The 15,432-nt window shown below is 47.1% G+C and overlaps 1 protein-coding gene across 1 annotated transcript; it reads left to right on the forward strand.

Annotated features, from left to right (window-relative positions):
• The first annotated feature begins 1,757 nt into the window (after positions 1–1,757).
• On the forward strand, positions 1,758–11,271 carry PSMD4 (proteasome 26S subunit, non-ATPase 4). Its single transcript, XM_039246367.1, has 10 exons — positions 1,758–1,833; positions 7,015–7,155; positions 8,121–8,235; positions 8,622–8,708; positions 8,920–8,988; positions 9,175–9,390; positions 9,913–10,021; positions 10,184–10,315; positions 10,396–10,463; positions 10,989–11,271. Exons 1-10 carry the CDS (start codon positions 1,808–1,810, stop codon positions 11,157–11,159), a joined length of 1,134 nt encoding a protein of 377 aa, XP_039102298.1. The 5' UTR covers positions 1,758–1,807; the 3' UTR covers positions 11,160–11,271.
• The last annotated feature ends 4,161 nt before the right edge of the window (positions 11,272–15,432 follow it).

Raw genomic sequence — 15,432 nt, forward strand, 5'->3', positions numbered from 1 at the left:
AATTTTTTAAAATAAATAGAAGTGTAGTGACTGAAAACTGGTCACAGCCTATTAAACGTCTGACTAAAGCTGAGGTGACACTTCCCTGCCCAGGTATCACGGATCATGTTTTCCCAGAACAGTGACAACATTCCAGAACATTAAGTTCCTCGTCTCTTTGTTTGTGTTGAATGTTAGAAGAATACTAACTTATCATTATCCTTGACATTCAACTAGTCTTTGGAGTTACCCCTCTCTTGATCTAACGTCAGCTATTTCTGTTGGTTTCTGTTTTGTCCAATATTAATACAGCTATCCACTCTTTCTTTCATTAGTATTGCCTGATATATTTTTTAACTCTCTCCCTTTATTTTTAACTTAAAAAATATTTGTTTATTTTTGAGAGAGAGAGCATGAGCAGGGGAGGAGCGGAGAGACTGGGAAAGAGGATCCAAAGAGGGCTCCACTCTGACAGCAGCAAGCCGAACTCAAAGCTCAAACTCAAGAACTGTGAGATCTTGACCTGAGCCAAAGTCAGACGCTTAACTGATTTGAGTCACCCAGGCGCTCCAGTTTTTACCCTTTGTCACTAGTTTTGTATGTGTCTATTTACAATGTGTAGCTGTATTTCTTGTTTGCAAAATATTTTGGTTATGTTTGAACTTGTCAGTAATTATTTTTCTGTGCCTATTTATTTCCCCCTTTCCTATGGTTATATTGACAGTTTTTTTTTCTCTCTAGTGATAGGAAGATTTTACTCCTATACAAGTTCTGATGCCCACCAATAACTTTTGAACATATCTATTAAAACCAACGTTTAGGGATGCCTGGGTGGCTCAGTCGGCTAAGTGCCTGACTTCAGCTTCGTCATGACCTCATGGTTCATGGGTTCTAGCCTCCCCATCGGGCTCTGTGCTGGCAGCTGGGAGCCTGGTGCCTGCTTCAGATTCTGTGTCTCCCTCTCTCTCTGCCCCTCCCCTGCTAATGCTCACTCTCTCTCAAAAATGAGTAAACATTAAAAAATTTTTTTTAAATAATAAAGCCAACGTTTAGGTAATATCCACAACACTCCTTTCTCCCATCTCTAAGTATGTTGTCCTGTAGCCATGCCTGGTCCCTTCCTGCTTTTCCCCTTCCCTCCAATGGAGAGGCCTGGAATTTCCAGTTTTATGTGTGTATGTAGGGAAAGGTAATCCAAAGCATTTTTGAACAGTATTCTTGCTTAACAAACCAAAATGGTTTACTAGTTTGTCTCCCATTCTTTCTAAGATTAGTTAAAAGGACAGATTTGTCAAACCTTTTCTGGGCACTTACCATGTGTCAGGCTCTGTACTAGGCTTAGTGACTGCAAAGATTAAGACACTTTTCCTGCCCTTAATTAAATGGGAGAAAGAAATACACATTCAACTTAGGAGGCTAAGGGCTTGGTGGTTTAGGTGCACAGAGCGCTATGGGGAACTGACGGAGCTGGAACGTCATTAGCCATCGCACCACTTTCTAAAAATTAAGATGCTGACAGACACATCCACAGCAATTTCAAAGGTTCCTTCGCTGCTTCTCGTAGACCAGCCGGCAGAGAACTCAACCAGAGAGCCTGCATGACAGGGACGGCAAAAGCTTGCCCTCTTTTTGTGTGTTGCTTCGGCCCGGCGTCCCGCGTGAATTCCATTTTGGCTGCGCCTACAATTCCCAGAATGCAACGTGGAGGATGGAGGCGGAAGCCGCTCGCCGAGCGGGGCCTGTGATTGGTGGTGAGCACTGGGCCAATGAGAGAAGTTGTTGTTAGGCAGTCTAAGGGAAGCGGTCCGGGAGGGAGGAAGGTGGCAAGATGGTGTTGGAAAGCACTATGGTCTGGTGAGGAGCTGCCTCGGGGTCCTGGGGTGGGGCGGGACGGGGTGAGGGGCGCGTGGCGCGCGGAGGCCAGGTGGGCCTGGGGTGGGGGTGGGGGACCCGTCGGCGAGATGCGGCCCAGGGCCAGGAAGGAAGGAGCCGCATCGACTTCCTGAGTCATCCCAGGGCCCGGGAGAGGAGGACGGGCCCGGAGTACCCCCAGTACCTCTCAGCTCTCGGACAGTCGTTGACCGGCCGACCCCTGCTGCCTTGCGCTGTTCTGGCGTTGTCTTCTCTAGACCAGCCCCAGGTCTGCTGTCTGTAGCCAGAGTCCTGCTTCTCACACTCATCGTGGTAGTCTTCTGCCCTCCTCTTCTCAAAATAATGGATGTCAGGAAGAGAAATTGTAAATTCTTCCCCAGCCCCGATTGCTCATCTCTTTCTCCATTACCTTGCCCTGTGTTATCTTGAAAGGCATTATTTATAAATTGCTTTCTGTGTGTCAGGCATTAATTTACGATATCTTACTTAAACCTCACAACACTTGTGGGCAAATATCTGTCCATTTTACAGACGGAGATACCGAGGCTCAACATTTTTAAGTGACTTATCCGAGCCAAGATTTAAACCCCTTGCTGTCTGACATTAAAGCTCTTATCTGGTGAGCTAGATCTTTTAATCAGTCTCAGAGGTGGGCTGATTATTTCATTATAAGTTGGATTAGAAGCTGACATAAATTTGTGCAAGGTTTCACAATTTTTTTAAAAATCTTTTTTAATGTTTTATTTATTTTTGAGAGAGACAGCATGAGCAGGGGAGGGTCAGAGAGAAAGGGAGACACAGAATCTGAAACAGGCTCCAGGCTCTGAGCTAGCTGTCAGCACAGAGCCCAAGGTGGGGCTCTAACCCACTAACCGTGAGATCATGACCTGAGCCGAAGTTGGACGCCCAGCTGGCTGAGTCACCCAGTCGCCCCTAACAATTTCTTTTAAATATGAGAGTGGAACATAATACAAAATAGTACACAAACACAGATCTCCAGTTGGATGGAAGAGCCACCTAAGAGTTTCCTTATCATGGGCGGAGGATAGCATTGCACAGCTATATTTGAATAGTTCACATAAACAATAGTTTTTAATATAAGAAATGGCTATAGGTATTTCCCAAATATTGCATGAGATATATTTATACTAAAAAGTTATTTAAATTTTTTTTTTAATGTTTTATTTATTTCTGGGAGAGAGAGAGAGTGTGAGCAGCGGAGGGTCAGAGAGAGAGGGAGACACAGAATCTGAAGCAGGCTCCAGGCTCTGAGCTGTCAGCACAGAGCCCGACATGGGGCTCGAACCCACGAACTGTGAGATCATGGCCTGAGTCGAAGTCGGACACTCAGCCAACTAGGCCACCCAGGCACCCCTAAAAAGTTATTTTTCTAAAAATTATTTTTTTTTTTAATATTTTTATTTATTTCTAGGAGAGAGAGAGAGACAGCGTGAGCAGGGGAGGGTCAGAGAGAGAGGGAGTCACAGACTGAAACAGGCTCCAGGCTCTGAGCTGGCAGTCAGCACAGAGCCCAACGCGGGGCTCGAACCCACGAACCGCGAGATCATGACCTAAGCGAAAGTCGGACGCTTAACCGACTAAGCCACCCAGGTGCCCCTAAAAATTATTTTTTAACATTCATTTTTGAGAGATTGAGTGGAGGAGGGGCAGAGAGAGAGGGAGACACAGAATCTGAAGCAGCTCCAGGCTCTGAGCTGTCAACACAGAGCTCCATGCAGGGCTTGAACTCACGAGCCGTGAGACCTGAGCTGAAGTCAGACACTTAACTGGCTGTGCCACCCAGGTGCCCCAAAAGTTATTTGTTAATTATCTGTAGTTCAAATTTAACTGGAAGTCCTGGGTGTTTATTTGCTAAATCTGGCAACTTCTGGGAGAGAGCAAGTTAGAATAGAAAACGGACAGGCTTTTGAATGCAAAATACGGAGGTTCTGGTACCTACCAGCTGCATGTTCCTGAGAGGGTAGTAAATCTCTCACTGGGAAGAGTAGTGACCTCCACTTGGCTTACAGCACAGGTGGGTAACATGTTTGTGACAGGGCCCTGGAAACCGTACAGCACTGTCCATCTGTTAGTTGCAGTGTACTTGAGGGATCTTCGAGAGGGGATTTCAGAGAGGCCTTGAAGGGATTTTGACACATGTTGAGGAAAGACTGATAGATGGGGGAAGGGCAGAAACAAAGCTGCTCAATGTGTCAGTGCCCAAGGTGTGGTTAGGAATTAGGAAATAGGCTAGTGTGACTTGATTATAAGGTTGTTGGTGTAAGGTCATTTCTTTTTTTGAGAGGTAGATGGATGTCAAGTTCAGGTGGTTGACCTCTGTCTGGTACCCTTCCACAGAGGACTTCTGAAAGAGTTCTGACCTGTGGGGAGGCAGAGCTGTTTAGAAAATGGTGTGTAAGAATATTGGCCTGGCTTGGGGCGCCTGGGTGGCTCAGTCGGTTAAGTGTCCGACTTTGGCTCAGGTCGTGATCTCGCAGTCTGTATGTTCAAGACCCACATCAGGCTCTGCTGACAGAGCCTGGAGCCGGCTTCAGATTCTGTGTCTCTGTCTGTCTCTGCCCCTCTCCTGCTCTCTCTCTCTCTCTCTCAAAAATCAACATAAAAAAAAAAAAAGATTTTGGCTTGGCTTGATGCGTAGGAGGAAGGATTAGGTCCAGAGAGACATATTGGCGGCCAGTTGTAACAGTCCAGGCACAGAATAATGATCCGAGCCACTCCTTTCTTTTTCTGTAGAGCCTCGTAATCTGCTGTGCATCAAAATTCTGTGGAGGAGTTTATTAAAAATTGGAAGTATTTGACTCTGCGCTCCATCTGCTGAGTCAGACTCCTGGTCAGGGAAGTCCAGGCATCTGTATTCTTTTTTAAATGAAGACTTTATGGAATAGGTGGATAATATTATAAGCCCTTATTATTATTATTTTAATTTTTAAGAGAAACAGAGCATGAGGGGGAGGGGCAGAGAGAGAGACACACACACAGAATTAGAAGCAGGTTCCAGGCTCTGAGCTGTCAGCACAGAGCCCATTGCAGGGCTCAAACTCACGAGTGGCAAGATCATGATCTGAGCTGAAGTAGGATGCTCAACCAACTGAGCCACCCAGGAGCCCCTAAGCCCTTATTTTGAGATGGACTTTTTTTTCAGAAAAATTATGTACCTTTGAGCAAACCTAGTCAAGAAATAGATTTATTATTCAATTCATGCAAAGGTCAAGACCAGAAAAACTAAACAGCATGCATATGCTGTTCTTTCGGGATGCATACGGGGGTGTCGAGGCATCTGTGCCTTCAGTCCTGCTGTACCACCATCACTCTCCCTCTGTTCGATGCATGTCCGAGTGGGCGCCCTGCTGCCGCAATGCCCACCGTCGTCTGTCTCCCTACCGCCCAAGTCCCCCTTGCTTCCTCTGAGGCCCTTCCTCCAGCCCTCAGCCATCTGCTGCTCTTGCCCACAGCCCTTATACTTAGTAGCTGTTCCGGCTGTTCCAGCCCTCAAAGCCTCCCTTGTTTTTCATATTTGGACTCACTAGTGTATTTGAAGCTAGAGAGGCCGTTCCTTCCCTGCTGGGAGAATAATCAAAAACAGTGAACCGGGGAAAAAAGAATATAATGCATGGTCAGTCGAGTCTGCCCTTGACCTCCTTTCCATAGATGGAGTTCCAACTATGAGAACTAATCTGTGTTTCATGCTTGTGCTTAGGTACTGTGCTAAGTACTTCCCATGCACTTCATCATCATAGGCACCCTGTACAGGTAGCAGTTCATTTTGCAGATGAACTAATTAGACCTTAGACAAATTAAGTAACTTCCTCAGGATCCTTGAATCACTGAGTAACAGATTGAGGATTTGAGCCCGAACACTGTTCTTTACTCCCATTTGTGTTTCTTAATTTCTTAAGACAGTAGGGAATCCCCTGAGACAGTAATTCTCGGTCTTCATCATTTTTGGTTTCTGTTTCTTGCCCAAGGATACTAAAGAAAAAGTTTGCCGCCAGGGCCATGTTTTGTTTGCCAGTGGAGACAAAGGGTCTCATGTAGGAGGACACTCGTTCCTCCCTTCAGCGCAGGTGGAATCAGGGACTGTTAGAGTCCAGAGGCCCTCAGTCGTCTGGGATCGGTCCTGCTCAGTGCTTGTGTGACGGCTGCATTTACCTGCCTCTTATGGTCTCTGGGAAGCTGGAGGTTGTATTTCATATTATCTAGATTCCTTAGATGGGGGAAAACTGCAAGGATAAAAGAAGTGAGACCCCAAATCCGTGAAATCTAATTTTTGCAGTTTAGTCCAGCTGCCAAAGCTGTTGAACATTTAACCAAGTGATTGCATTGTGCTTTCCTGCACACAGTGCTGTCGATCACCTATTATTTTATTTTATAAAAAAAAGTTAATGTTTTTATTTTTTTAATTTTTTTATGTCTTTATTTTGAGAGACAGAGAGCAAGCGGGGGAAGGGCAAAGAGAGAGAGACACACAGAATCTGAAGCAGGCTTTAGGCTCTGAGCTGTCAGCACAGAGCCCGACGTGGGGCTCGAACCCACGGACTGTGAGATCATGACCTGAGCCAAAGTTGGACACTTAACCGACTGAGCCACCCAGAAGCCCCTGTTTTTATTTATTTTTGAGACAGAGCATGAGAGGGGGCGGGGGGGGAGAGAGGGAGACACAGAAACTGAAGCAGGCTCCAGGCTCTGAGCTGTCAGCACAGAGCCTGGTGCGGGGCTTGAATTCACGAACCGTAAGATCATAACCTGAACAGAATTTAGACACTTAACCGACTGAGCCACCCAGACACCCTGGGATACTCTCACTTTAAAGGCAAATTTAGACTATACATCCATGACATTGCTTACTCTCACATATGTGCCGCTTATGAAAAGGTGTCGTGTTACATGAGTGGATCTCAGTGTTTGGTGCTTATCAGAATGAGTCGTGGAGTGAAGATTTAAATTTTGTTTCCTCCCTCTGTCATTTTGAGTCTGTAAGTCTGGAGTAATGCTTGGAAGTCTGTGTGTGTGTTAACGCACTGCTGTGCATTGCGATGTCCCTCAAAGGAAAGTTGCAGGGAGGTAGGTGTCCCTGGAACTAGAGAGAATGTGTCAGAGACATCCTGCACTGTCTTCTCTCCCTCCTCCCCCCTCCTCTGGCAGCGTGGACAACAGTGAGTACATGCGGAACGGGGACTTCCTACCCACCCGGCTGCAGGCCCAGCAGGACGCCGTCAACATCGTCTGTCACTCCAAGACCCGCAGCAACCCTGAGAACAACGTGGGCCTCATCACACTGGCCAAGTACGTGGGGCGGAGGGGGGCGGGGGCTTGGTAGGCGGCCGGGTGGTTTCCCGTGTCCCCCTTTAGTAGGTTCTGTGAAGTGGAGTTTGCCTATCAGCCCTCCTAGACTAGCTTCTCACTATGCGGTGGAAATGAAAATCGCAACCTGAGTTTAATATTAATCTGAATTTAATACAGTCATGTAACTAAATCTGGGGGTAGATTTCACAATATATTTTAAAGTCCGTGAAAAGTGGTTCTGGATAAGGGTCCCCAGGGCATGTATCATACCTCCTCCTACCCTAAAAGTGATTTGTTTTAAGGACTGATAATCCTCAGATGAGTAACACACACACACACCTGGGTCCCAGTGTATGTGTCATTGGCTGGCCAGTGGCTCTAGAACTGGAGCGAGTGGGAGACCTCCTCAGCAGCGTCAAGCCAGGGTTGTCCCCCAGAGGGCAGGTAACGGGAGAGAGATTCATGGGAAATTGGGAGCAAGAGGGCAAGTTGGCAAAACCAATCACTTACTTCCTGTGCTCATAGTTACTAAATACTACATGTTTTTTTCCAGTTTTATTGAGATATGATTGACCTATAACATGGCATAAGTTTAAGGTACACAACATAACGATTTGATATACGTACGTATTGTGAACATGATCATCACACTAAGTCTGGTTGACACCCATATCTCACAGAGTCACAGATTTTTCTTTGCTTGTGATGAGAACTTTTAAGATCTACTCTCTAAACATTTTCTTACTTACTCACCATTTTCTTAATGGTTTTCCATTAAGAAAAGTAGAGATTACAGTTATTATCAAGGTCTCTAAAGGAAGCTCATCTTGGTTCAGTTGATAGAGCATGTGATCCTCGTTGGGCGTAGAACTTACTTTAAAAAAAAAAAAAAAGATGAGTCAAATCCAGTTTTAGAGGCACTTGTGCTGACCTGAAATCACAGAATCCCTTTCCCTACATCCCAGCGACTGCGAAGTACTGACCACACTCACCCCTGACACTGGCCGCATCCTTTCCAAGCTCCACACCGTCCAACCCAAGGGCAAGATCACCTTCTGCACTGGCATCCGCGTGGCCCATGTGAGTCCTACTAGATCCCTTTGACGGTTCCTTCTTGTTCTGAGGTTCTGCCCCCAACGTTGTTCATTTTTGCCCTGGACTCGTGAGCTGGAACCGGAGCAGGGGGATTGAGATGACTCAGAAATGAGTAAAAAGGGTACTTTGGGATGAATTCCAGGACCTGTGATGGTGGTGAGGGGAAAGACCCCTGAACTGAGACTCCCCCCGTCTTCCTTGTCCACACAGAGGCACAGCAAGGAGGAAGGGCGGGCGGGGGGATTAGACCCTCCTGTGAGCGTGATGGTGGGCTTGAGGAATGTGGAAACCGCAAGAAGAGAAGCAGAATGACAGGGAGAGAGTTAGGTGAGCCTCTGGCTGACCGAGAGAACTTCCTCTCTCTTTACAAGCTGGCTCTGAAGCACCGACAGGGCAAGAATCACAAGATGCGCATCATTGCCTTCGTGGGCAGCCCTGTGGAGGACAATGAGAAAGATGTGAGTCCAGGTGACAGCTGGGGGATTTGGGAACGGAGAGCCGGGCAGAGGCATTGCCGTTGTCGGTTTGGGAAAAGGACGATATGCAGGATGCAGTGTTTCTTTTGGGGCGCCATGGGGAGGTCGACCAATTTCCCTGTGCTTTTGTGAGGTATGTCATTTCCCCTCATGATATGGAACCGATTTCCTCATTTCTCTTCCTTCTTCCTAGCTGGTGAAACTGGCTAAACGTCTCAAGAAGGAAAAAGTAAATGTTGACATTATCAATTTTGGGGAAGAGGTGAGTAAGGACGGGTTGGGAGGCGTGGGCTTGATTTGGTGATAAACGGAACAGCCCTTACCCAGGGGAGCGCCTGCACTGTGAGAGAGCAGCTGCAGGCAGGAGCTGAAATGGCTGAAGCCGGGGGTTGTGGGAGGGCAGGGGCAGGGCGGGAAGGAGCGTCTCCCGTGTCCTTCCCTCTCCCAGGAAGTGAACACAGAGAAGCTGACGGCGTTTGTGAACACCCTGAATGGCAAAGATGGTACCGGTTCTCATCTGGTGACTGTGCCCCCGGGGCCCAGCCTGGCCGATGCCCTCATCAGTTCTCCGATTCTGGCCGGTGAAGGTGGTGCCATGCTGGGCCTCGGTGCCAGTGACTTTGAATTCGGAGTGGACCCCAGCGCTGACCCTGAGCTGGCCCTGGTGAGCAAACCCTGACCTTGGGCAGAGCCCGGGCTCCTGTGTCCTCCTCCCTCACACACCTTCACGCCACGTGGCTTTTCTAGGGCTAGACCGTCCCGAACACCCTCGCTCCTTTTCCCACACTCCCTCCAGGGCCCTCTTCCCCTTAGTTCTGTGTGATCTCTGAGGGCCCGTGTCCGTCTCTTTTGTTCATTTGTGGTTAAAGCCCAGGCTTCTTCCAAGTCCTTCCTTTTCCTGTATCCTCTCTCTCTCTCTTTTTTTTTAATGTTTATTTATTTTTGAAGGAGAGGAGACAGGGTGAGTGGGGGAGGGGCAGAGAGAGAGGGAGATACAGAATCTGAAATCTTAACTGACTGAGCCCCCCCAGGCGCCCCTCCCCTGTCTCATCTCTTACCTTCCAGGTTCTTCCCATGTTCCTAAACCAGAAGCTCCCCCTTTATGTTCCTTTCCCACCCCTCAGGGGGCTTGCCCAGTGCCCGCGAGGGGGGGCAGAATATCTGACCTTGCCCTGCCCTTTGCCAGGCCCTCCGTGTCTCTATGGAAGAGCAGCGGCAGCGGCAGGAGGAGGAGGCCCGGCGGGCGGCTGCAGCCTCTGCTGCCGAGGCCGGGATTGCCACCGCCGGGGCTGAAGGTGTGGGGTGGGGCCGAAGGATACCCGGTGGGCCGGGGTGGAGATGTGGGAGGAGTGGGGAGGCCTGGCAGCCCTGGGATATACGGGCGGGGGGACGGTTCAGGGTGGGTCTGTGTGGACCCAGGCACCAGCTCTGCCTTGCCCCTCTCTGTCTCTTTCCAGACTCAGACGACGCCCTGCTGAAGATGACCATCGGCCAGCAGGAGTTTGGGCGCACTGGGCTCCCTGACCTCAGCAGCATGACAGAGGAGGAGCAGATTGCCTACGCCATGCAGATGTCCTTGCAGGGTGCAGGTGAGCCGGGGCCTGGGACGGGGCGCTTCGGCCAAGATGGGGTCCCGAAGTGGAGCTCAGCAGACTGCTGTCTTCCTCAGAGTTCGGCCAGGCAGAGTCCGCTGACCTCGATGCCAGTTCAGCCATGGACACATCGGAGCCCGCCAAGGTGAGGGCCCGCAGTGACTCCCCACCCCTGTCCCACTTAGAGTCCCTTGGTGGTCACGTCCTTAAGCCCTCTAGGCCTGAAACCATTCTTCAGGGTTTCCGGGGTAAGCTTTTTGAGGGGTACAGGGAGAGAAACATGTGGGTATACGTTTCTTGTTTGTAAACTCGGCTAAGGCCACAGAATGCTCACAGTCAAGGTTGAGTAAGCATCCTCGTGTTCTGGAATTGTCCTTCCTTTTTGGTGGGAGCAGTCTGGACAGGTGTATAGGATATCGTCTTCCCTCAAGGGTGAAAGAATGTGTAAGGCAGGAAAAAAAGGGTGGGTGTCCGAGAGCGAGAAGGCGTATGGTTTTGTCTGTGTGGCCGACAAGCCGGGTTCCAGTTTCTCTGGTCAGTGCCAGCGTGAGCTCGTGCGTACGTGGGCACCGGATACTGTCCTCAGGCGCGGCCCCACCACACACAGTCTGGTGGGGAGAGGCCCCCAGATGGCCCAGCCCCGGCCCCAAGCCCCCACTGCCCTTTCCAGGAGGAGGAGGATTATGATGTGATGCAGGACCCCGAGTTCCTTCAGAGCGTCCTGGAGAACCTGCCTGGCGTGGACCCCAACAATGAGGCCATCCGAAATGCCATGGGGTCCCTGGCCTCCCAGGCCAGCAAGGACAGCAAGAAGGACAAGAAGGAGGAGGACAAGAAATGAGACTGGTGGCAGGGGCGGCTGAGCCTGCCCGGGGCTGTGTAGGGTGGGACGGGGTGTAGGTTTAGATGTTATCTCTACCCTTTAGAGCTCGAATAAAGCTTGGCAACTTTTGTTTCTTTTGTTGCTTCCAGTAGTGGTAGGTGTGTGCGAGAGGGATGGAGCACCTAGCACGAAGGAGAGTGTCCCCTGTTGAGTCCTCAGGACCTGGTGTCTAATTAATATTTTTTTAACATTTATTTTTGAGAGACAGAGAGACAGTCTGTGAGCAGGAGAAGTGCAGAGAGAGAGAGAGAGACGGAATCCAAAGCAGGCTCCAGGCTCTGAGCTGTCAGCACAGAGCCTGATGCGGGGCTTGAACTCAGGAACCATGAGATCATTACCTGAGCTGAAGTCAGATGCTTAACCAACTGAGCCACCCAGACACCCCTCTAATTTTTTTTTTTTTTTTTTTTTTTTAATGTTTTTTTTTTTTTATTTATTTCTAGGAGAGAGATAGAGACAGCATGAGCAGGGGAGGGTCAGAGAGAGAGGGAGTCACAGACTGAAACAGGCTCCAGGCTCTGAGCTGGCAGTCAGCACAGAGCCCGACGCGGGGCTCGAACCCACGAACCGCGAGATCATGACCCAAGTGAAAGTCGGACGCTTAACCGACTAAGCCACCCAGGCGCCCCGACACCCCTCTAATTGATTGATTGATTGATTAAAAATAAAACAGTATTGGCCTTTGGAGACTCAAGTCTAGAGCAGGGCCGGCCTGAAAATGTGTGTTTCCACACTTCTGATAAGTGCCCAAAGAGGGCCACGAACAAGGCGCCGTGAGAACAGGAGAAAGGGCCAAACCCTCACAGCGTCTGGGAAGGCTCCTGGAGGTAACATCTGAGCCCTCCAACAGGGTGGAATGTTCTTCAGCCAATAGGGAAGAGGTGGGGATGTTTCCAGTCAGCGGGAACCTTATGTGCTGATGGCACAGAGGCGCTTGGGATGGAGTGAGTAGCTCAGAGACTGGTTGGGTGAGTGGCAGGAGAAGGAAAGTGATGCACTGTCAAACCACTGAAGAACAGGGGTCCTGGAGGCCTGACTTCCGCAAGGTGGGGTCTGAAGCCACAGGATCGACGGCTTACATCTCCTTGGAGCACCATATTCAGAGGACGGATTTCTTGTAGGGTACGGAATAGAGTGCAAAGTTCGCAGAATCCCAAAGCAGCTCAGTGGGAGGAGATAGTTGCAAATGATGTATCAGATAAGGGGTTACTATCCAAAATATTATAAAGGACTTCTACAATTCGGGGCACCTGGGTGGCTCAGTCTTTTAAGTGTCTGACTTTGGCCTAAGTCATGATCTTGTGATTCGTGAGTTTAAACCCCACAACTGGCTCTGCACTGACAGTTGGAGCCTGCTTGGGATTATCGGTCTCCCTCTATGTGCCCCCCTCCCCCCACTTGCATTCTCTCTCTCAAAATAATTAAATTTAATTTTAATTAAAATATTTAATTAAAAAATTAAATAAAAAGAACTTCAGAACTTCTACAGCTCAACACCCAATAAAAGAAAAAAAAAAAACCCAAGAGAAAAAAAAACCCAACAATCTGACTAAACAATGGGAAGAGGACCTGAACAGACGTTTCTTCAAAGAAGAGCTACAAATGGCTTATACATGAAAAGACACTCAACATCACCAGTCGTAAGGGAAATGCAAATCAAAACCACGATGAGATATTCTCTACACCGGTCAGAATGGCTCAAATCAAAACGATAAGAATAAGTGTTGGCAAGGATGTGAAGAGAGGAGAAACCTTGTACACTGTGGTGGGAACGTAAATTGGTGCCATCTGGAAACTGTGGAAGTTTCTCAAACAATTAGAAAGCCCATATAATACAGTACTTCAACTACTGGGTATTTACCCAAAGAACACAGAAATAGTTGAAAAGATACGTGCCCCTCTCTGTTGCAATATTATTTATAATAGCCGAGATACAGCAGCCACCCAATCAGTAGATGAGTGGATGAAGATGTGAGATATGTGTGTACATATACATATATGTATGTGAAATACACTGGAATATCACCCCTAGAAAGGGCGAGGTTTTGCCGTTTACAACAACAGGGACAGACCTAGAAGGTATAAAGCTAAGTGAAGTACGACAGAGAAAGACAAATATGATTTCGCTTATATGTGGACTTTTAAAATTTTTCTTTGAATGTTTATTTCTGAAAGAGAGAGCATGAGCAGGGGAAGGGCAGATGGAGAGGGAGACACAGAATCTGGAGCCGGCTCCAGGCTCTGAGCTAGCTGTCAGCACAGAGCTGGACGCAGGGCTGGAACTCACGAACTGTGAGATCGTGACCTGAGCCAAAGTCGGGCGCCAACCCAGCCACTCAGGCGCCCCATCACTTATATGCGGATCTTAAAAAAAGGAACAAACACCAAAAAAAAAAAAGCAGAAACAGACTCATAAATAAATACAGAAAACACTGGTGCTTTGCCATAGGGGTGGAGGTTGGGGGATGGGCAGAACAGTTGACGGGAACTGGGAGGTGCAGGCAAACGGTTATGGAATGAGTAAGTCACAAGGAAGAAAGGCACAGCGTATGGAATATAGTCAATGATACTGTGTTAGTGTTGTGTGGTGACAGCGGCTACGCTTGTGAGGACAGCATGTAGACTTATCGAATCACCATGTTGTACGCCTGAAACTAATGGGATTGTGTGTGTCAGCTCTACTTCAATTTTTAAAAAAATCACAGGATGGGGGGAGGCGAAAATGGGGGATGGGCATTGAGGAGGGCTTGTTGGGATAAGCACTGGGTGTTGTATGTAAGGCAGTTTGACAAATTATATTCATTTAAAAAAGTGATTCGTCTTTTACATAAGATACCCAGTGCTCATCCCTAAAAGTGCCCTCTTTAATCCCCATCACCCATTTAACCCCCGCCCGTTTAGCAACCCTCAGTTCACTATATTTAAGAGTCTCTTATGGTTTGCCTCCTCTGTTTTTATCTTACTTTTCCTTCCCTTCCCCTGTATTCATCTGTTCAGTTTCTCAAATTCCACACGAGTGAAATCATATCTGTCTTTCACTGACTAGTTTCACTTAACATAATACCCTCCAGTTCCATCCACGTTGTTGGAAATGGCAAGATTTCATTCTTTCTCATTGTCAAGTAGAATTCCATTTTATACATAAACCATATCTTCTTGATCCATTCATCAGTGGATGGACATTTGAGCTCTTTCCATAATTTGGCTATTGTTAATAGTTTTGTGACCATTGGGGTACATGTGCCCTTTTGAATCAGCATTTTTGTATCCTTTGGATAAATGAGATGGATGATACTTTTTTTTTCAACTGTATGTCAGAATTGTATGTTGTATTGTGCCAACTTTTGGAAGATCTGCATTATAGATTGAACCAATAGCCTCCAAAAGATCTGTTCCAAATGCAGGAAAAAGCACTGGATTCAAATGTAACAGATTACAAAAAGTTCTGATATGGTTTCAGATTTTATGTTGCAACTAACCTTTAAGACACTTGTCCAATTTTGGTGTAATATAAAAAATACACATTGTTATTTTAAAAAAACTATTGAAATATGCCTACTTTGAATCACTAAATTCTACATGTGAAACTAATACAACATATACAGACTAACTGGAATTAAAATAAAAACTAAAAAGAAAGAAAAAGAAGGAAAGAAAGGAAGACAGAAAAAAGAAAAAGAGAAAGGAAGAACGAAAGGAAGGAAGAAAGAGAAAATACAGATGCTTCCATTTTTTCCAACAACATATTTGTGAGAACAGATTTTCTTTGTACCCTTCAATCAAAACAATATATTGCAACAAGTTGAGAATCCAGTTGTCTTCTACTAATGAAATATTAAAGAGATTTTCAAAAATGTAAAATTGCATACCGATCTTGTTAAATATTTGTTTTGGAAAATACAGTTATTTTTTTCATAAAAACTAAGGAATATTAACATGTAATGGGTTTGTTGTGATTTTAAATAAATTAATATTTAAAATCTTCCCCAGTTTTTTTAAAAAAAATTGACATTTATTTATTATTGAGAGACAGAGCGTGAGCTGGGGAGGGGCAGAGAGAGGCAGAGACACAGAATCAGAAGCAGGCTCCAGGCTCTGAGCTGTCAGCACAGAGCCCGACGCGGGACTCAAACTCACAAACCGTAAGATCATGAGCCACCCATGTGCCCCTCTTTCTCAGTTTTAATTTGTAATACAATAAATATCTCTCTATATAACCTACATACATAAA

This window comes from Hyaena hyaena, unplaced genomic scaffold, assembly GCF_003009895.1.
Source record: "Hyaena hyaena isolate Hyena2069 unplaced genomic scaffold, ASM300989v1 scaffold_284, whole genome shotgun sequence".
Taxonomy (NCBI): Eukaryota; Metazoa; Chordata; class Mammalia; order Carnivora; family Hyaenidae; genus Hyaena; species Hyaena hyaena.

Bases quoted from the DNA above. Each gene is read 5' to 3' on its own strand.
- PSMD4 (XM_039246367.1), top strand. From the start codon at position 1,808: ATGGTGTTGGAAAGCACTATGGTCTG. The intron at 8,236-8,621 runs GTGAGTCCTACT...TCTCTTTACAAG, and splicing joins CTGGCATCCGCGTGGCCCAT to CTGGCTCTGAAGCACCGACA. The intron at 10,022-10,183 runs GTGTGGGGTGGG...GTCTCTTTCCAG, and splicing joins TGCCACCGCCGGGGCTGAAG to ACTCAGACGACGCCCTGCTG.